General features: G+C 34.5%; 1 protein-coding gene across 4 annotated transcripts in view; it reads left to right on the top strand.

The window, feature by feature from the left end:
- LOC131691083 (myotubularin-related protein 10-B) overlaps positions 1-22,141 on the top strand; it is a 503,383-nt gene that overhangs the window by 100,412 nt on the left and 380,830 nt on the right. For 3 of the 4 annotated variants that reach the window (XM_058977276.1, XM_058977274.1, XM_058977275.1), the window contains exon 2: positions 3,197-3,248. In XM_058977276.1, coding sequence (XP_058833259.1) covers positions 3,197-3,248 — 52 coding nt within the window. Of the gene's footprint in view, positions 1-3,196; positions 3,249-22,141 lie in introns of those variants that run through there. The other variant, XM_058977277.1, reaches the window with a different exon arrangement.

The following is a 22,141-nucleotide window of genomic DNA, read 5'->3' as shown; positions in this document are numbered from 1 at the left end:
GGATTAAATCCTTTTATTATTATATTTTTATATTTATTGAAATATTTTCGTTCCACAGCACACTCTGCTGCCATGCGATTTTTAATAAATTTTTCAATATTATTAATTTATCCATTTTTCAATAATAGTGTATTCTTTTATTATTAATTTTAATTGCCCCTAATTAATAAATTATAGTGGTATCAAAACTTTATTGACTTCTAACAGTCAATGAAAAACGAACCACCCTAATCTTGCTCACAGCGATATATTTCCAACGCATTATAGTCGATTCAATTATATTTTAAATTTCCCCTGCAGTGTTTTCTAACAAAACCGTATAACAAATATTTTGCTAATCATAATTAAGCCATCCTGATGTTCAAGGGTCAAGGCTGGCTAAATAAACTGCATCATAGCTGCACGTGATTCATAAAGTGATTAATTAGTCACTTTGCGCAAAGCAACTTGTGACATAATAGTCTTGACCGTGGTCAAGACAGCACATAACAGTGTTTTTACCCACAGGCACGGCTTACATATACTATTTTTTTCCACCGTAAGAGCTCAAATATTGTCAATTAACAACTTTCGAGAAATCCGTTTGTTTATCTCAACGATTTCTCTGACGTCACCGAAAACTGTCAATTCGCTTAATAGCAAGCCTCCTTTCTGTGAGCCGTGCCCACAGGTAAACACCGTATTCTACTGGCCTGCACGATTTTAAGTTATTATTTTCGCGGCCAAGTTATTGAAACCTGACCTTCAATTTTAGACGCTTGCATTTGCTCGAACCTGACATTTAATTCGTTCTTCCAACTGTTTTGCGCTATGTAGTTAGTTCTGCCGTTGTTTATTCAAACAGCTGTGCTGCATAGCGGAGCGTAGAAAAAAATGCTGACCAAAAATTTTGTTCATGGGCGGGGCAATTCTGTTTGTTTTTAATTTTTTTGTTTCTTTTTATGGCAACCTATAGCATTCCACTAATTCTCGCAGTCGTGCTTTATATGAAGCTTGCTCCCTTGGTAGGAGACTTGTAAGAACCGCTCGAAAGTGTTAAAAAACAGCTGCAATGCAACTTTGGAATGAGAACTGTACTTAGCAGTACCCAGATTGGGACCAAATCTATATTGATAACGTGAAACTCAGTCGAAGACGTAGCTCGTACGCTTCTGTTTATTTATTAATTTGTTAAAAGCAAACACAAACACATAGTGCCGTGTGCTTTCCCATTTTTTAAATTGATTCGCCAGAGGCTTGTTCTGAGCGATACTAACAATGTATGTTTCCCTGGTATTGGGTGATGATTAATTCTTATTGATTTTCGAACTTTCTGTGTTTTCGAATGACCGACTTAGTACCCTCCGGCTTTATGCCAGGAGGTCGGGTTGCATTATATGCTTTTTTTGTGCGAGACGGTTTTCATATTGAATGAAACGTTGGAATGCTACTTTTGCGTGTCACTTACATTGTGCAGCTCCGGGTCATGACACCCTGGTAGCGCTTTCTGTGGATCTTTAATCGTTGATCCTTATATCCTTAAGGAGGGTTGATATTAATAAGAAAAATTGACCTGATAGCTTGGACTCGCCATTTCTATCGGTCTGTTAGTGTTAGTATAACAAATTTGTCATCGAGTTAGTTTTGTCATCAATCTGAAAGTTAGTGATTATTTGCTTAAATAATTATTTAAAACCCCGTATATAGCACCCCTATCCTATTTGTATTGAACTGACACAAGTCAACATCTCAGCGGGCGCACAATTCATGAGCCCCACTGACAGTTCAAATTGTTCCGCTTGTCTCGCTCGAAGCCCGATTTTCGCTAGCCAGATTCCGTACGGTATGACTCAATTTTATTAGATATTTGGTAAAAAGCGAGAATATTGGATAGCTAATTGAAGAAATAAAGTAGAAATGGTTCACTTACCCTGTGCCGTTTCTCCTGATGAGGTGCAATTCTGTTGCTTCCTCCTTTCCAATTGTGAAAATTCAATTGATTCAATCAACAGTATTTGCGTGGGGAGAGAACTTTTCGATTTCAACTTCAGATCACAAGTAACTTCTAAGTCTCTTATGAACTGGTTCACTACTTTATCTTCGTTCGTTATGTTAAATTCGCGTCACTCGCCACTCCATATTCCGTTAACTAGCGAACTAGTAAAGATACAATTCAAATCGACACAAGATTCACAGATAAATATCCAACGGAGGATCACCTCGTACGCACCAGCTGCTTTACTATCTTTAATAGCTGAAACCGATATAACTACACTTTCATTTTCTCACTGTTAGGCTCCAGCCAGAAATGTTCGCGTCGTAGGCCTCAATTTGCCTTTTTCCGCTTGTCACCACATGAATATGCTTTATTTTCCACAGTTACGCATGAATTACTTTATTAATTGCTTTATTAGTTGTATCACCGTGAATTACTTTCGCTTCAGCGTAATCTTCGCTCAAAATAATTCTTTTTCTAAATTCTAAAACCTAGGCACAGAATGATCACCGCCCAAATCACTTTCGCTTCAGCGTAATCTTCGCTCAAAATAATTCTTTTTCTAAATCCCTGAGTGGCTGAGTTCCGATTAAGCAGATCACTGCTCCTCACAATTATCTTCTACCGACTGCTTTCTTACAATTTGTCACAAAAGACTTTTATAATATCGTCTGTGTAGACTTTACTCTGAGAGAGTCTCAGACCTAAACAAAACATTCTTTCCACGCTCGCGAGAGTAAAGACCCCGGTGGATGAAGCAGTAGTTTATTATGACTCATACTCGGAGGCCTTTACTTTCTACAACAGCGTCGCCGTCTGCTGCTAGCAGCAACAAACAGTGTTTATTTAAACAAAGTGTTTATTCGTTTCCGTAAGCATATGGCTTGGAAAGCGCGAGTACATCAAAATATCAGCTTAGCTTAAGGCTGTAGCTGGTGATGTAACCCAGGAAATTAGCTTCCATGGTGCACCACTTGGAGAAATTTGCCAGGGTTGATGCTGGCCGAAAACTATGGGCGCTGCAACATTTTCCTAAATTTCCAATGCAGAATATTGCAAATTGACCAGGTCACGATAAATTTCCTGAGGAGCCTCGAAAAAAAAAATGTTTGCGATATGCACAATAACTCAAAATCTACTGGACGAATCGTTTTGAAGTTTATTTAATTTTATTTCATTAATTTTCCAAACGTAATTATTGAATTTATTCTTTTCTTGTAGGATTTGTATGATAGAGTTTCTTCAGATCATCTAAACCCGAAATTGCTTTCAGGTGAGTGCAATATATAGTAATAATTGTTGTTTTACTTACTATATTTCAGCAAAATGTATTTGGTGCATAATGTTGAATAGGTGAAAAATTTAAGAATTTATCAAAACTTTTCTACATTTTATGGCACATTATAATTATATTATAATTTTTTTCACTACCATTATGAACCGTTAAGGCACATAATTCCTCGTACCTAAGGCATAAGTGAACCTAAATTTGTTATGAAAAATCAATCAAAATTGATAGAGTTATGCAATTGGTCCCACTGCACAGTGATGCATTGCTAGCCAAAATTAAAAATATGAAATTCAATTTTTATTATCAAAAATATTTTTCCTATGGTCTAAAATAGTTGAACTAATAACCTGCGAAAAATTGTGATGTTTGAAGATCTCTTTTTTGGATGTTCAGATATGATTAGAAATGAGATATTTTCAGGTTTCGAATTCATTTAACACTTCTAAATCATAATTAAATTTAGAACATATTCATCGCAAGTTAATTCCCAATATCTTTAAAATTCGTGCATGCTACCTCAATATGTAACGAAAATTAACTTTGTATTAAGAAATACTTGAAAATTTGGAAATGTAAGCATTTTATGATAAAGAAGATCGTCTTAGCCTTGAATATTCATCATAACTTTTACTTAAAAAGGAAAAATCGGAAAAGCACGCCATAAGTTGCATATTATAGGAAATTTCATCATCATTCAGAGCATCATAGAGGTGTATTGCGCCGTTTTGCGCCAGGCGTGATAGGTAACTATTTTTCGTCAAAGGTTTGATGAAATAACAAGAGAAGCCAGAATTTATTGCAATTACGCGTGTTTCCTATCGTATTAATTTTGCATAAACCAAGCTGGTTCTGCAATTATCTGCTTCGATACATTCTAGGGTATAATATCTGACTGCGTCCACAACTTCATTTTGCGTTTTACTGTTTAGTATGTTGAAAAATCGTACTATAAATATGTTTAGAAATGTTTTCTAATTAAATAATAACAGAAGATGAAACGCATGTATGACCTATAATTATTTTTCAAACTAATCAATATTTCGCGACTGTGGCGGTAATGTACGCGTATTTTAAAGTTACCTTTCGTTCGTTGACAGATTTAAAGATACAACATTTGGAAGAGTGTTCAGATAGAAGTTTACCGCGGAAGACGTAAAACATTCTTTTAAATTTTCACTATTGAAAGAAGCTGTTTTTTTTTGATTGGTGCGAGTTCTCATTTTTAAGAATGCACTGAAAACCATTCGATGAAGAAAATAACAAAACAAATTCTTGTTTTCCCATTTAGTTGATTTTAACAGAAAAATGATATACCTACGTAACTAAATTTTCCCTTAATTTTGCAAGATTCTCAAATAATAGTTATTGAAAATTACTATTGATTTCGATTCAAGACGCACATCATACGAAATGACAGCAAAATAGCCAAGATGCACACCTTACTGAAATACATCAAGGTAGTGACAGCAACTATGTTCATACTTCATACACGCATAACGATTATGCAGATAGGTAGTTGTCTCAGCTTGGAAAGCTTGTTTTAGCATGGGCGCAACTACCTGAACCAGTACACAAACAACAGAAATTCAACTGACCTCATTTTGGTTTTACCTAGTTTTTCTTTAAAAAAAATACATTTCAATAAAAGAAAGATTTTGATTGACATTTTTTTTTCAATACATGTATACTGAAAGTTGAAGGTATCGTTGAAATTTGTCAAAATCATTCCATTTCGGATTTAGTCGATTATAGTCAAATTTCAATTACTAACAAATTTTGTAATATGCAATATGATAATTATTTTTCATCTTTTGGGATTCCAAACTAGATGTGTAAGTATGAAGTTTTTTTGTAGTGCTGGCTAACTAAATAGAAAAGAAATAAAAATTATACCTTTCATCTGAAATTGAAATCATCAATCAATTACCAACAATTCTCAAATACCTTTGGCTATTTCGTCTCATTTAAGAGTGCAGTTCATAGAAAGATAACATTATGAGAAACATAGCTCTATATTATATTTACGTGTGACTTACTGGCATACGGAGCGAGTGCGTGAAACAAAACATTTGAAATATCCTATGTTGTTTTTTTACTATGAAGCAGTTTAATTCAGCAATGAGATTAGTTGAATAACAGTCGTTTGTGTCTTGCCTGAAATGGTAGTGTAACGGCATATGCAATTGTGTCTGGGCTAAAACAAGCATTACAAGCTGAGACAAGCGTTTCATGCTTTAGCTCAGATAACCTTTTCAAGTTTTGTGCTAGGCTTAAACGTTCGTGTCCAGACTGAAACTGACAACATCAAACCAACAGCGTTGGATTATTGTTTTCAACAAAAACTTAGTTCGCCCAAATATCAACTAGACGAAACTAAAAACTCAACTAATTTTAACTAATTGTGATGAATAGGTTTTCCGTGTGACTTCGAATAACAATGGTAAGAAATGATAAGACCTGATGGGTTTTATTTATTATAATCATTTGTTTACTTGATTATATGGACATTTTCTTTAAAAAATATTTTTTACGAGACGTATATAATATATCTAACTCAGACGAAAAAATGGAAGTGGTTAAACAATATATTTATAAACGGATAGAGAGCATAAACGATATTTGCAAAGATCAGGAAAATACCTGAAATTTATTGGTTTTGAATAATATACCGTTCAACCAGATTGTAACACTAAAGCCAAAACTAACCTTTTCTATGTTGGTAGGAAAATTATTATTTGTGTGTTGTGACCACCCTAATCAATCCAAAACCATTTTTTATGAAATCGTATCTGCCGAAATGGAATTCAGAGCACTAAAATAACCTAGTTTAGTGATTTCGACAGATTTAGATATTTTGGCCAATTTTTGTTCTGAGTGGCATCACTGTGCACTGGCTAGCAATTTTATCATGTTTCTATGGAAAGTTATATTAACAGGAGAATTTGAACAGAATCATACAAAAATTGCAAAAATAAAGTATGTTGTTGTACCAAATTCTACGCATCATATATTGCGCTGATTGAGATTCCGCGCACAGGTGCTAGTCTCAAATGAAAGATTTTTTATCCCGTAAATGGCTTTTAAATATCATCCCGATCCGACTTCTGGTTCCGGAGTTATGGGTAGTGGCGTGCGGTCACAGAGCAAATTCCGATTCAAACCGATACGATGAAAGCAAATAAGGTAAAAATTTCGCTAAAATATCTCTCAAACAACTTACATATGCAATTCTAGGTCACTGTCGACCAAACTTTCGTTGACTACATTGACCACCATAGACGGTTCCGGAAGTCCCGGGAAAAGCGACTATCTTTCAAAATTAACAAACTCACATCAGTTTCCCGGAAACGCTTGGGCCGATTTTCACAAACTTAGTCCCAAATGATAGCTATACTATCCCTACAGATGTCTATAAAATTTCGTACGGATCGCTAATGTGGTTCCGGAAATATAGACTAAGCCGTGAGGTCACGTATGAAATTCCCATATAAGCCGGAACTCGAAATTTTGTTCAACCTCATGAAATTTCAGAAATCGAATTCGTATTTTTGATGCCAAACATCTTTAAAATGCATGAAGCGTCAAGATTTTATGTTATCTTGAAATTTTTTTTGGATTTGATCGACTTTTTGGAACTTTGCCCTTTCTCATATAGAGAAAGGCTATGTAATCACTCCAAAATTAGTTTTTCAATTGAGGCCCGGAGGGCTGAATGCCATAAACCATTCGATTCGGTTCGTCGAGATCACAAAATGTCTGTGTGTGTATGTATGTGCGATGTGCGAAATTTCAAACCTTGCACCTGAAAATGATAGTTTGGGTGACCAATAAGCTTCCCTGAAGATTTCAGCTTTTTGGTACACTGGAAGTGGTTCCGCAAACAGCTCAAAGTTTGTATGGGAAAACTTGACTAAATGTATGGAGAAATGTATTAGTTCCACATTTTCAGCTCTAGGTAACACTGCCATCTATGAATGTCTCTCGTTAGTAAAATTAAAAATCCTGTTGTAACAACAAATCGACTCGTGAGGACCGGAAGTCAATCGAATAAAAGCGGACAAAGTTATAGGCGCGCAAAGTTGAGAGTATCATGTGCTGTAGTTGGGGTGGTTCTGTCGAAGGTGAAAAAAACCGCTGTTGATGAATGCACGATTTGCATGAGGTAGGTAAATTCGAATATAGGAATTTCAACTTATAATGATACGAAATGCTGACCATTTGGATGGATGGTATCTTCGGCAAATTGAATCAGAATATAAAGGACTTTCCGGTGAAGACCAGGCTGGCGGGGCGGAGTCTTTGACAAAGTAGATAAAGTCAAGGGTTTTCGATGGAGTTCCATTTAGTTCAGAATTCTCCCACTGGGTGGCGCCTGGGATTTTCTTATACAATTTTTGTTGGCAATTTCTCATGACCGGACATACTTGGCGGAATTGAGTATTCGATAAAGTGAACTATAAAGTCAAGGACTTTCCTAAGTTAAACTGTTTTGCTTGAATTTTTATAACTGAGGTAGTGCGAATTAAAATGACCTGTTCTGCTTACATTACATGCCTCGTGAAAGTAAACACTTGGCGGAGTGAAATCTTCGGTGAAATAGATCATATGATCAAGAATTGAGCGACCGAAAATAAAAGTCGCAAGAACAGAACTTGCTTCGTAAAACCCGTTTCAAATATATTAAAATATAAAAAACGGATATAGGGTGATGAGCCTATTTGCGCCATGTTTCTATTATCACCCTACCCATTTGAAGCCGTTGGTTAGAGCAGTGTCTGCCGTCTTTGTTCAACTGGGACTGGGACATTTCTTTGTAAGAGTCGGATACAAAAACCTTCAGTAAAAACGTTTTTAATCCACCTAACAGTGTGATGAGACATTTCTTATAACTCTTATCACTCTTTTCGGATATTATATCGTTTGAGAACATTTAGAACTTGATGCTTCGCGATGTTTTTGATAACACATACTACATGGAATAGTGGCAGGACTCAGAGAATCGCTCAAATCAGCATAGGACAACATCAGTGCTAGAAATCTCAAACCAAATCAATGGGAAAGCGAAAAAATGGCCCATAAATTAGACATACCAACGTATTATTGTTAATGCTCTGCTAATAAAATATAAAAAAAAAATTTTTTGAATCGATTTGAAGTTTATACTTTACTCAAATTTCCAACGCGACTGAGAACTAAGAAATCAACGCTTTTTCTTGAAAAGGGCGATACTAGCAGTGATACCATTCAAAGAAAATCAACAGTGAATATTTCCAGACTTGGTTTTATTTCCTATTTAAGAACTATTGTGTTTTTTACATCCTAGATTGCAGGATTCAGTGATCGAAACCCAAAACTTCATAAAGTATTTTAAATTATTAAATTAAAATTTGTTTTTGCTATTGAAATTGACAAAATGATAGTATCGCCCCTTTGGCGATTGTTTACTTTTTCGGTCCCACCTATCAGCATTGAAGTATTGCCCTTACGTTTACTTACAGTAAGTACCGTTCTACACTAGGGGCAGATCACTCTAAGAATGTATAACAAATTTGCATCAAATTAGAAAAAATGCATTTAATTTCCATTTTTGCATCAGCTTTGCACTCCCTCGCAGAAAAGTTTGTTTAACAAACGTCCTACGCTGATCCACTTTGTTCGACGTTTTGTTAAATGTAGGGCTAGTTTTTCTGTAGGGTTTTGTACGTCTTGCGACGCAAACAACATTGCACGCAACGCAAAAACATTGCACGCAACGCAAAATACGTTATGAATTTCTATTTTGATGGAAATAAATGCATTTAATTTAGCTGATTTTTAAAAATGCATCACAAGTGATTTGCCCCTAGGTTCTACACCACCGATTTCGTCCGTGTTTTTTCAATAGAGATCATTGTTACTATTTACAGCTGGTATCAGCTTGATAATTCTAAAAAAATACGAAAATAACAGTTTCGCCTATAAACTGCTAGCAAAAAAAGTATCGCCCTGTTTGTTTGCATGGAGCGTGGAGGGCGAAACTTTAAATAAACAAACAAAAATACAGTTTCGCCCGTTGTATTTTTTGCTGTAGTGTAAGAAAGCAATATCGTAGAATCAATATTTTTAGGTTAATTTGTTGCGTTTCAAAGCCCTCATTCGCATGTATGAAAAAAGCCCTATGTTTACATTTGTAAGTACATATCGCCCTTTTCGCAAAAAAGCGTTGAAATGCAATCGCAGCTCCTGATATCACGCTATCTCTGAAGTGCATGCGTGCATAGTTTCAAATTTTACTTCGACATCGACTTTTTCTAAAGGTGACTTCCCAGTAGTATCCTTGATTTGAATTATTATCGCTAATCCTAATGCCAAAGAACAAATAAAAACCTCACGAAAACGAACCGTTTGGGAAAATCATCATCATTACTGGAATTTTCATTTTCACGAAAGTTTTCGATAACCTTCCGTCTCTTGCGTTAATGCACTGGGTGCACAGTGCTCTGAAAATCTAGCGAAATCGTCTTAGGGCACCAACGGGTCTAATTCAGAGCTATCTGCGCGGCGAGTTAAATCTGTTAAGGATACTAAAAACTAATTTCTATTCCATAATTTTCAGTTCAGCAATTCGAGAGATCGTGCTCACCGCAAGCCATGACAAATAGACTACGTTGTGAAGCGATGGTCACTATTTATTAAAAAATCACGGTTAAATAAAAAATAAAACTATTAAAAAATTTCAAATAGTTTATAATTTTCACAAACTTATTAGGAAAAATTGTTTAATAATGTTTCGTAACATTGTGTAGGAAAAAAGCTGAAAATTTCAGTATTTTCTCTATCTGCAACATATAAATCCTTAAGTATACCAATTAATTGGTATACGAATTGGGATAGGTTCGCCAAATTTTGGAAGAAGTCTATAAAATAACCCCTTGAAAACTACTCAAAAATTGTTGTAGTTCGATGCAATAAAAAAATCTCCAAAAATTTCACATTTCACACAGTGAATGTGAAACACAGTGAATAATACATACAATAAAGACCCATTTTTATCAGTCTCATGGCGTATTTTAGACTGACAAAATAGGGACATTGACCAAATCGGGCAATTTTTTTTTCTTTATAGTCAACTGAAGCTGTTAAAATATTGTTCCCGTCCCTTGATGTAGTCTGATACCTATTTCTGATTATGATGAACTTTTTATTTTAGCATATTTCCATGTTCATGATAAGGAAAACATGCTCAAGAAAGGATTTACTGGGCTGATAAATCGGGGTTTCAATGTATTATAATAGATATTCAGCAACGACTTTGTTTCTACTTACTTGAAATCAGCGGCGTAGCCAGAAATTCGGTTTGGTGGGGGTTTGGTGAAAATCGATCAAACAAGCTCAATTTGAAAATAAATCTGAGGATTATGATTGATTACAGAACACAGAAAACTGTGAAATCAAGACCAATAGATTAGTTACATATCAGGACCCCATTCCGACAATTTATCAAAAGTCCTCATGATGTTTACAACAACAGGTTATCAATCTACGGATCAGATAATTTTTATTGTAATATTGAATTAAATCAGTCTGCATCAATAAATTTTCAACTTCAATCCAATATTTTTTTTTGGTTGTGGTGGGGGGGGGGGGGGGTGTATGATGTTAAACCCCAAAACCTTCTCTTGGCTACGCCATTGCTTGGAGTTATTTATTCCGCTTTTCATTTTTCGATATGTTTCAGATCGATCCGATGGTTATAAGTTAGAAAAATTTGAGTCAGAAGGTTCGCACAAATGAACAATTTTGCACTGATGAGTTATCAAGCTCCTTCCAGACAACTTGGAAGTGTTCGGTGATTATTTCTAGCGGTTGTAGATAGAACTGTTAGGAACATTTCTCTAGCGTTTTAATTGTTTAATGCTATACTTCCAACTAATAGTAGGGGAGTCTGGCGATGGTTTCACGTATCATTTTTCATCCTTTCATTTAGGTAAATTGTGTAAAAGAAAATACGTTGCATAAAAGAGCAGACTATTCACTGCATCTCAGAATTTTAAATATGTGACGCTCAATTCTCGCTAACTTTCGACTCTGAGCACAATGATACCTCCCAATGATTTTCTGTAATAAAAGAATGTTGATGCCAGTCAAAAAAAAATAAACTTAATGTTACGTCGTACAACTACTGGTCCAACCAACCCTCCCCCTCGTCACACACACACACACATATATATATATATATATATATATATATATATATATATATATATATATATATATATATATATATATATATATATATATATATATATATATATATATATATATATATATATATATATATATATATATATATATATATATATATATATATATATATATATATATATATATATATATATATATATATATATATATATATATATATATATATATATATATATATATATATATATATATATATATATATATATATATATATATATATATATATATATATATATATATATATATATATATATATATATATATATATATATATATATATATATATATATATATATATATATATATATATATATATATATATATATATATATATATATATATATATATATATATATATATATATATATATATATATATATATATATATATATATATATATATATATATATATATATATATATATATATATATATATATATATATATAGGTGTGACAGAACACACGGTTTGCTAGTGTTGGTAACCAAAAATATGTAAACAATCCAGAAGCACAACGGGTCGACGTCATAGCGGTCACACGATTGAATGGGAGCGGAACGACCGGTATGACGAAAGCATGTCGATTTATACTGTGATCACTCACACCACTCTCATGTAAGATTCATCTTACAAATACCAAAGAGCCATCTTCGCCAGACCTGTATATACAACATTGGAATGCAATGGCGTAATCAACTGTGAACGTTATTTTATGTGTTGGTTTAGTGGCGTTTAGGATTTGTTATGAGGTTTTCCCTCAACAGGCATCTCATGCCTTTCCATGAGTTGTCTGATTGACAATTCTCTGAGGGCTCCTCAGAAAACGTGTTTCTTTGATTATGTTTGTTGGGTGTTGGACCGAATCGACGATTTTTCCGGTCGTCCGATACAACCGCGAAATGTCGGGGAAGGGAACAGATGATCAAAAACGTATGTGTTGGTCGGTAATATGGAGTGCCGCTGATGTTTGCAGGGCAGTACTATCGTTCGATTTGGTTGCGCTGATCTGTGATATTTATTAGAACTTATACTCATTCACGCAGATAGGCAGACTTTGAAAGAATAATTTATTTTTTATCCTGTGAGAGTTATTGTTGTCTATTTAGTACGGTACGGTGCACCGTACAGATTGATTGATCTGTATTTTCCGCTTGAATAAATTTTTCAGATGAAGTGTCTTTCGAGGAAAAGAAACTTGTAGCCTGTGCCCTTCCAATATAACAAGGAAATTACATACGTGTATCGATTGTGAAGGAATTGTCATTTTATTCATACCTTCGCAGTTTATTTTATAATTTATATCAACTATATTATTTATTCGGAAAGTTTGTGTGGCAAGGCGCGTACGCCGGGTTCAAGTCTTCGGGGTGTTGTCGTTTCAATTTCTTCGGAACTGTGAGAGCTACAGTAGGGGAGACTGAGGAGACTTGATCCCCGGGGAGATTTGATCCCATCATTGTAACTCAAAGGCGGATCAGAATACATTAATCGAATATACTAGAATGTTGCGTAGTTTTATCTAAACACAAGTTTCTTTAACACAAAAATATAAATTGGACATGTGTTACCGAATTTTTACCGATTTAAAGAAAAAAATCTCAGAAGAACTGAAGAAGATTTATTTTCCAAATTTTCAAACTTTGATACAATTGATAAAGTCACCCACTGCATACTATACTTTTGCATACAGAAATACAGGAGAATGTCAATTATATGAATACGCTATGATTGAGCTGATTTTTTTGTTCAACTATATATGTACTAAAGTTTGCTGAAATATATGCTATGGGTTAACTTGATCCCTTCAAATTCGTGGAGATTTGATCCCCTTTGCCATGCTTCATACACACTACTGAAAATAACCAAATTCACACCAGAACAATCGAAGTCATAGTTGCCATGAAATAACAAAAAAACTGTCAAAAATGAACGCTTCATCATACAAAAACTTAACTGTTTACTACAGCATACGTAGCAACCATGCATCCCACATTTGACGTTCCTCAACCATAATAACGACAGCTTTCAAATTATTGCACAGAGATTTGGGGAATTCGTAATAAAAATCAGGTAAGAGATAAGTAATATGTAGTAACAAAAATAGTAATATCTAATCACAACAATTTAATCAATACCACAATACATTTATAACATTGAATGGGGTTAGGTACCTATTTTTGTCCTATTAGGGAGGGTACCACATTATTTCATGATTAATTTTATTATTTCAGCTTCTTTGCTTTGTTATTAGGAGCCATTTTTTATTTCGATTATGGAGGTTTTAGCCTTAAGGTCATTCGCCTCTTATTAAGAGCCAATATAATAACAAAATTGTCTTGAGAATGGTGAAAATCTTCTGTTTGAGCGCAGCAAAAACTCTAATCGATGACAGACGCTGTTCTAACCAAAGGCTTCAGATTGGTAGGATGATAATAGAAACAGGGTAAAAATAGGCTTATTACCCTACATGCTCTTTTAAAGACGTTTTCAAAAAATAATCAAGTGTCCCCAAATTAGGGATCGAGTCTCCACTAATAAAAGAATTTTCCATTTTTTTGTTGTTTTCCAAAAATGCTCATAGCTCATGTCCAGTATAATATTTCCATGTAATTTTATTATGATTATCAGTCAACCCTAGAAACAATATAAAACTACAAAAAATACATCGTTTTTTTATCATTCCACGGAGTAGGATTGAAAAATAAAAAAGGGGATCAAGTCTCCTCAGTCTCCCCTACTGTTCGAAATAATAGCAGCGCAAGCGTTTTTTCGAGTATGGTGATTCGGCTTTGAGTATGTTTTTCATGTTCGCATCGTGTATAGTGATAATAATTCAGTTCCTGGTGGTCGTCTAACCTACTGACGCCTACCTTTTGATTTTAATAATACCACTCTACTATCATCAGCTCAATAAATGGTATGCCACTTTTCGACGGTTCACTTGGCGTGAAATTCGACAAAGTTCAGACGATTGTGAAGGTACCGTATTGTGAGTAGTGGTACTTTTCTCGGACTTTGATGAGATTTGGCTCCTCGACTGTACAGTGCCTCGAACGACCCATTTTCGTGAAATACTACAATTTACAAACTTATAATTTCGGGTCAATTGTAAGTGTAGGAATACTATTCCGAACAAAACAGATTGACTAAACTGAAAATTTTGGAAACTAGCGATTTGAAAACCTATTGTGGTTGCGCAGCTATTTTTACGAACAGCTTTATATTTTTTCCGAAATGACAGCTGTGTTTCGTAAATAATAAGCCAATGATTCCAAATGGTGGCGTGTTCTACTCTTCGTACTATAGGTCACTTACAAAAACATATACAGTAATATTTCGATTATATCACGCTTATATATCCATATATGTATGCATGTATCTGTGTGTGTACATATTAGGGCATCGCAAAAAAAAAAATTTTTTTGAGTTCTCATGTTGTGACAAATGTGAAAGTAAGCTCAGATGCCAAATTTCACATCATTTGGACAATTTTAGACCCCCGCCCACCTCGCTTGAATTTTTTTGAAATTGTTGCTATGGGAAAATATGGAGGAAAAATACATTAAATGCTATAACTTTTGAAGTAACAATCAGAAAATTACAATTTATACCTCTTTTGAAAGGAAATAATCATAGTATTTGAATTGAGATATTTAAATCATACATATTTTGTAGTTTTTCTAATGTGAAAAAATCTCAAAAATCGATCGGAGCCTTTTTGACCTTTGTCCGAATACGAGAAGTTGGGGATATAGGGCTTTTTGTCATTCATATTAAATTTTATTATTTTCTCATGCATATATCCCTATTATTCTTCAATCAATTTTCATAAAATGTAACTTATTGAACGTGTAAAATTCTGAGGAATAAAGCAAAAATATAAACGTTAGAGGTAAAATTCAGAAACATCAAAATTTTTGATATTTACTTTACAAATCTCATTTTTTCATTACTTGTTCTAATACCTCAACTTCCCCTATTTTTCCAGAAATGAAACTTTTCTCATGTGATCCCTAAGCATATTTTACACTAAAAGTAGTAAATTAAATAGGAATTTTGTTGTTAAATGGAGTTAATATGTGCGATTTTATGATAAAAATGTGAAATCGACACTATATGGCAGATAATTTGATGTTTCTGAATTTTACCGGTAACAAATCTATTTTTGTTATAATCCTAAGGATTTTCCACGTTCAACAAGGTATAGTTTATTAAAATTGAGTGAAGAATAGTAGAGATATATTCACGAGAAAATGATGAAGTTTAATATGAATGACAAAAACCCATTTAACCCCAACTTCTCGTATTCGGACAAAGGTCAAAAATGCTCCGATCGATTTTTGAGATTTTTTACATTAGAAAAACTACAAAATATGTATGATTTGCATAACGGAGCAGAAAAATCATTAAAAATAGGGGATTTTGGGGCCAAAATGACCCAGTGCCCCGCTTTCCCGTATTTTCCTAGACACAAAAATATCTCCATTCAAATACTAAGATTATTTCATTTCAAAAGAGGTATAAATTGTAATTTTCTGATTGCTACTTCAAAAGTTATAGCATTTAATGTATTTTTCATCCATATTTTCCTATAGTACCAATTTCAAAACATTTCAAGCGAAGTGGGCGGGGGTCTAAAATTGTCCAAATGATGTAAAATTTGACATCTGAGCTTGCTTTGACATTTGTCACAATATGAGAGGGGGGGCCTTCGAGAAATCAAAAAAAAAATTTTTTGCAATGCCCTAGTACATATGTATATGAACGTATCTTAGTATGTATATGTAAATCATTATGTATATATTAGGGTGGGGCATTGTTATATGGAAAAACTTAATCATAGCTACATCAATCGAGCACAGCACTTTAAGGTCCCAAACAACTGTGCAAAATTTTGGGTCGATTGGTGTTGACTCGGCGTAGCGCATTGCGTTTGAAATTTGTATGGAGATTAGTATGGGAAAACCTACATTTTTGCATTTTTAATTCTACAGACTACAATTATTCCTGTAGTGTGCCAACAAATAGATAGAAGTATAGTCCAGGATATGCTGAACAACTTTGCTGAAGGATGTATGGTGTTAGAATGTCTCTAAGCTATGTTATAGATGTTCAAAGTTCGATATATCGAATTAAATGCTAAAAATCATTTTTATTTCCAACACTGCGGGTGTACCAATGGTATTTCATATAGCATTCCGAAATATTATTATATATTTTAGTTTTACCACATTGGTATGTTTGAATGAATTATTCAAAAGCCTTAGATCAATTTCATGAGCGTAGGTAGTTGAGCAATAGGGCATAGTGAGGTGTGAGGGGGAATGGAGGGGGCCTTTAATATGTAGAAATTCGAACTGAAATGTTGTCGAGTTGGAATATTCAGATTAATTACTTCAAAACAATTACACAATGTCCTACGCATAATAGTAACGATGAAATAAAACATACTGTATCCCTTTGCCTTGACTTTTATCAATAAAAGTTACGTTACAGACTGAATCAACTGATGTCGAGTTGATATGTCAGAGGATTGCATTGATTATATTTCAGTTTAATAGGCACTTTGATTTGATGGGATGCTCATTTCGATGCTGTTCAATCACCTGAAGCAAAAATTGTTGTAGGGATCTGGTGGATTTCATGTTGAAAGCCAGAAATTAGCTTCACGCCACGTGATCGAACAACATCGAAATGAGCATGTTATCAAATCATAATGCGTATTAAACCGAAATATAATCCTCAGACATATCAACTCGACAGTTGATTCAGTCTGTAACGTAACTTTTATTGATAAAAGTTAAGGCAAAGGGATACAGTATGTTTTATTTCGTCGTTACTATTATGCGTAGGATATTGTGTAATTTTTTTGAAATAATTCATCTGAACATTCCAACTCGATAACATTTCAGTTCGAATTTCTACATATTAAAGGCCCCCTCCATCCCCCCCTCACTATTCCCTATTGCTCAACGGCCTACGCTCATGAAATTGATCTAAGGCTTTTGAATAATTCATTCAAACATACCAATGATGTAAAACTAAAATATATAATGTTATTTCGGAATGCTATATGAAATACCATTGGTACACCCGCAGTGTTGGCAATAAAAATGATTTTTAGCATTTAATTCGATGTATCGAACTTTGAACATCTATAACGTGGCTTTTTTTTATACCCTCCACTATCCCCCACACCAAAGAGCTCACACAGAGAGCCCCCTGGTAATGGACACAACAAGTAAACAAAAAGAAACGCGGAGATCAAAACAACAAACAAAATAATATGAAATCCCAGTGGAACTTAGTTCCTTTGAAGGGATTCACAAAATTGAGCTTAATTTAAATCAAAAATTTAATTATTAACTTAATGATAACTTAATGATAACGTGGTTTAAAACAAAAAGGAAATTAAAGTAAATTTAAACTTATGAAGTAGGGAAAAACTAGCAGAAGCCAGAAAAACCTACAGGTTTGAATGGTTGATACGCTTAAAATATATATTCGTTTACGTTCCTCAGTATATGCTGCTTAAGCTTGCTTTTGAAAAGAATATTGTTTGTTACAGCTTTTAATTCTATGGGAAGTACGTTAAATTTCGATGGTCCGTGATATGTAATGCGCGCAAGACCAAGGTTTGTACATGCACTGCTTCTCAATAGTTCGTTTGCGCTTCTAGTGTTCTGAATGTTTACCCGAGCCGCGAATACAAGATTGTGATGGAATTTCTGGTTGTGTAACGTATTGTGTACAAATATGATTGACTGAGAGTCGCGTATACCTACAATGGGGATAATTCTGTGGCGTAAGCTAGTGAAAAGTGAAACTGTAGAAAACAAGGTCGGCAGATTGTAGATTACTTTAATGCATCTATTCTGCAATGTTTGGATTCTTTTCAATTTCGATTTAGCAACATGACCCCAGACTATAATCAAATATTGAATTATTGACTGAATGCATGCATAATAGAATCGCAACAATGAGTCATTAGGCACAAAAGAACGCACCCTTCTCATTAGGCCGCATAATGATGAGACTTTGGTAGCTACATGATGTATATGACTGTCCCATGAAAGACATGGGTCTAAATAAAGTCCTAAGTATTGGAATGATGAAACTTTTTCAATGTGCAATGTTCCGACACATGGATCCGCATGTTGTGAAATTTTCTTCCGTGGTGAGTGAAAAACCATGTACTTTGTTTTTGTCAGGTTCATGGAGAGGTGATTCCCGTTAAAATATTCTAGGAGGGTAGCAAGATCAGATTCAATGTCATTAATAATAGACTGAACACTACAATGGGGATAGAACAGTGCTGTGTCATCAGCGAAAAGTCTTGGTGTCCCATGTAGTTTCAAATTTTCTATATCGTTGATGAAAATCAAGAATAACAAAGGCCCTATGTTGCTCCCTTGCGGGACTCCAATGTCTATCGGTCGTAAGGTACTGCGAGCGCCATTTATCACCACAAATTGTTTTCGTTCTGATAAATAACTTCTAATCAATTCGTTGGCAACACCTCTTATTCCATATCTATCGAGTTTGGCTAGCAAAATTCTGTGGTTTATAGTATCAAAAGCTTTCTTAAGATCGATGAATAAGCCTCCAACGATCTTTTTTTGGTCAATGTTACAGAGCAATTCATCAATGAGCTCGGTAATACCAGTCACAGTTCCACACCCTTCCCGAAAGCCATACTGAAGTTTATAAAGAACATTATTGGCACACAAAAAGTTAACAAGTCGGTTGGTTAAGAGCTTTTCCAAAATTTTATTCAGTACCGACAGGGTTGAAATAGGTCGATAATTCGTAGGGTCGTAAGCGTCACCGGATTTGAATACAGGCGTTACCTTAGCGATTTTCAAAACATTTGGATAAGAGCCCGTTACTATTATACGATTGAATAGTTTACTAATGATCACGGAGAGAGGTCCTATGTTGGCTTTCATAAGATCTGCCGATATGTTATCATGCCCCCTACTTTTTTAACGTCAAGCTGACTTATGAGAATACTAACTTCACTTACACTAGCAGGTCTCAAAAAAATAGAATTGCTTACACTCTTTACTGATTTCAAGAAATCAAAATTGTTTTTCGGGAGATTATCGGCTAGGTTATTTCCAATCGTGGAGAAGAAACTATTGAACACTTTAGCAATATCTTGATCAGATTCAAGAATGCTTCCATCGTTTTTTAATTTTATAGGTTCACTAACTTTGGTGCGACCAAAAATTTGATTTAATTTTTTCCATACGTTTGTATGGCTTGAGCTTTTTAGTATATTTTCGTAATAGTCACTTTTGCATCTCTTTTTGGCAATCTTAACTTTTTTTGAAACATGTTCTAGCATTTCAGCAGCTTGCGCATCGTGAGGATTCCTTTTGACTTTATCAAGATATTTATTCTTTATTTGTATCAAACGCCAAAGACTGAAGGTCATCCATGGACAAATTTCATTTTTAACTCTAACGGTTTTAGTAAACGTTCTGGTACACTCGGTCAACAATTTGTTATAGGTTGTAATAAGAATATTCAAGGTAGCTTCAACATCATCGGTAGTTTGAAAACTGTTTAAAAATGTGGAAAATTGGCTCTGTAGCTTAACACGATCGACGATATTCATTCTCAGTTCCTGTTGCTGCTTTCCTAAATTCACAGGAAGGGACGAAATGACAGGAAGATGATCACTAATGTCGCTGTAAATTGTATGATTTTTCAGCTGAGAAGCGGAGTCAATGGAGCAAATAAAATGATCCAAAATGTTGTTACTTATTGGACGTGTTGCAATAGTATTTGTGCACACATAGCTGTACGATTCTAGTAATTGTTTGTATCTAATTACCACGTTATTATTGTGTAGATTGATTGGAATGTTCACATCACCAGCAATGAAATATGGTTTAGACGGAGTAGAGTTAGATAACCAATTTTCTAACATATTCTGAAAAGTGTTGTAGTCAAAAGATGGTGGCCGATACACACCAATAACATTATACAGATGGCCGCGGAATTTTATTTCTAAATGAACGTAGTGCAAGCCATTGATTGTTTGATTATCTATCAATTTACATTCCAATGAATTTCTCACGAATACTGCTAAACCGCCTGACGAGTTATTACGACATGAGAAAAAAGGACGATAGCCAGGAATATTGTAAATGCCACAGTTCTCTTTCTTTATCCATGTCTCACCAATAACAATAACATCAATACCTAGCTTACATTCATTCACAAAGTAAATCACTTCATCAAACTTTTCAAAAACATTTAATCCTCTAACATTCCACTGAGCAACATTTAAACAATTAGTACCATCCAATTCACATTTTTTGTTAAAATCATGCAAATTATCATAAAATCTATTTAAAATCATATTCGGTGTAGAATTCATTTTTCATGATTGGCAACCCAAATTTTTAAGAAATTTCAGAAATTTATTGTGTGCTTTTCTTCCGCTTAGGCGAAGGAGATTGCACAGAAGTTGACGCGCAATCAGGTGTATGTACTGGTTTCAAAAAATGTTTCATGACACGATTGAGATCTTCTCGAGTTTTTACCAATTCCGGCTTACTATTGTCATCTTGTTTTATCAATATGACTCCACCCCTTCCTGCCCAAATGTGCTTCACGTTTAACAATTCTTGTGATTCCCTGAGTTCTTTGAGCAACTCCAGAGCTAATGGAGTCAGTTTATCGCGCAAGGTCACGTTTGTGGCTCTACCGTTAACTACAAACTTTTCATCAATCGAAGTTGACAATAATTTTCCGAATTGTTTCTTTTTAGTAAAAACTGCATCTTTCAACTCTTTGTTACAAAAAACAATTCTGATAGGAACCGGAGCGTTAGGTTTGTTGCTGACGAAAATCCTCTCGGCTGATACTACAAATCCTGAATTTCCCCGTAGCCCTATACAGAGCAGCAATTTATCAATTAGTTGAGAAACGTTCTCACCCGGAATGGAAGGAATACCCCAAACGACAGCATTATTACTTAAGACGGCTTTGTCCGACCTGTCAACATTAGCTTCCAAATTATGAACTGTACCCTCTAAATGATTTAGTGATTTTTTCAAACGATTTATATCAGCTTTTAAATTTTCATTTTCTAATTTAAGATCCTTAAAGTCAGTGACAATCTCATCGAACTTGTCGGATAAAAAGGCCTGGGACTTTTCAATGGTGGTGGTAATTTGTTTCACCTCGGTTGTAACCGCTTGCATTTCCTTTGCAACTGTTGCAGAAATTGTTGCTTTCATTTCCGCAGCAAGAGAAGAAACCAATGAACGGTTACTATTCTGCATTGTCACAATTCGTTGGTAGATCGCTGAGCAGTCAGACGAACAAAAATAATCGATTTCTCTCATGCGGCGTATCGCATTGCCTATAATATTTTTACATTTAAAGTGGACACTAGAGAAACAGTACATGCACGTTAAAACTTTTGAACAATCGGACTCTTTTTTCTCGCAAACGGAGCAGATAAATTCATCATCTTTATTCATTATAGTCAATTCACGGAAGCAAGCTGAAGCAAGTTATTAAGGGAGACAAAAAAGTAAACAAACAAATATCATACAGGCAACACACACTATAACAAATTTCTGTGATGTAAGGCAACAAATTATAGATCAC

This window comes from Topomyia yanbarensis, chromosome 3 (assembly GCF_030247195.1).
Source record: "Topomyia yanbarensis strain Yona2022 chromosome 3, ASM3024719v1, whole genome shotgun sequence".
In the NCBI taxonomy this organism is placed as follows: Eukaryota; Metazoa; Arthropoda; class Insecta; order Diptera; family Culicidae; genus Topomyia; species Topomyia yanbarensis.
Note: the sequence above shows the minus strand (reverse complement) of the source record. Positions and strands in the feature narration are given on the sequence as shown.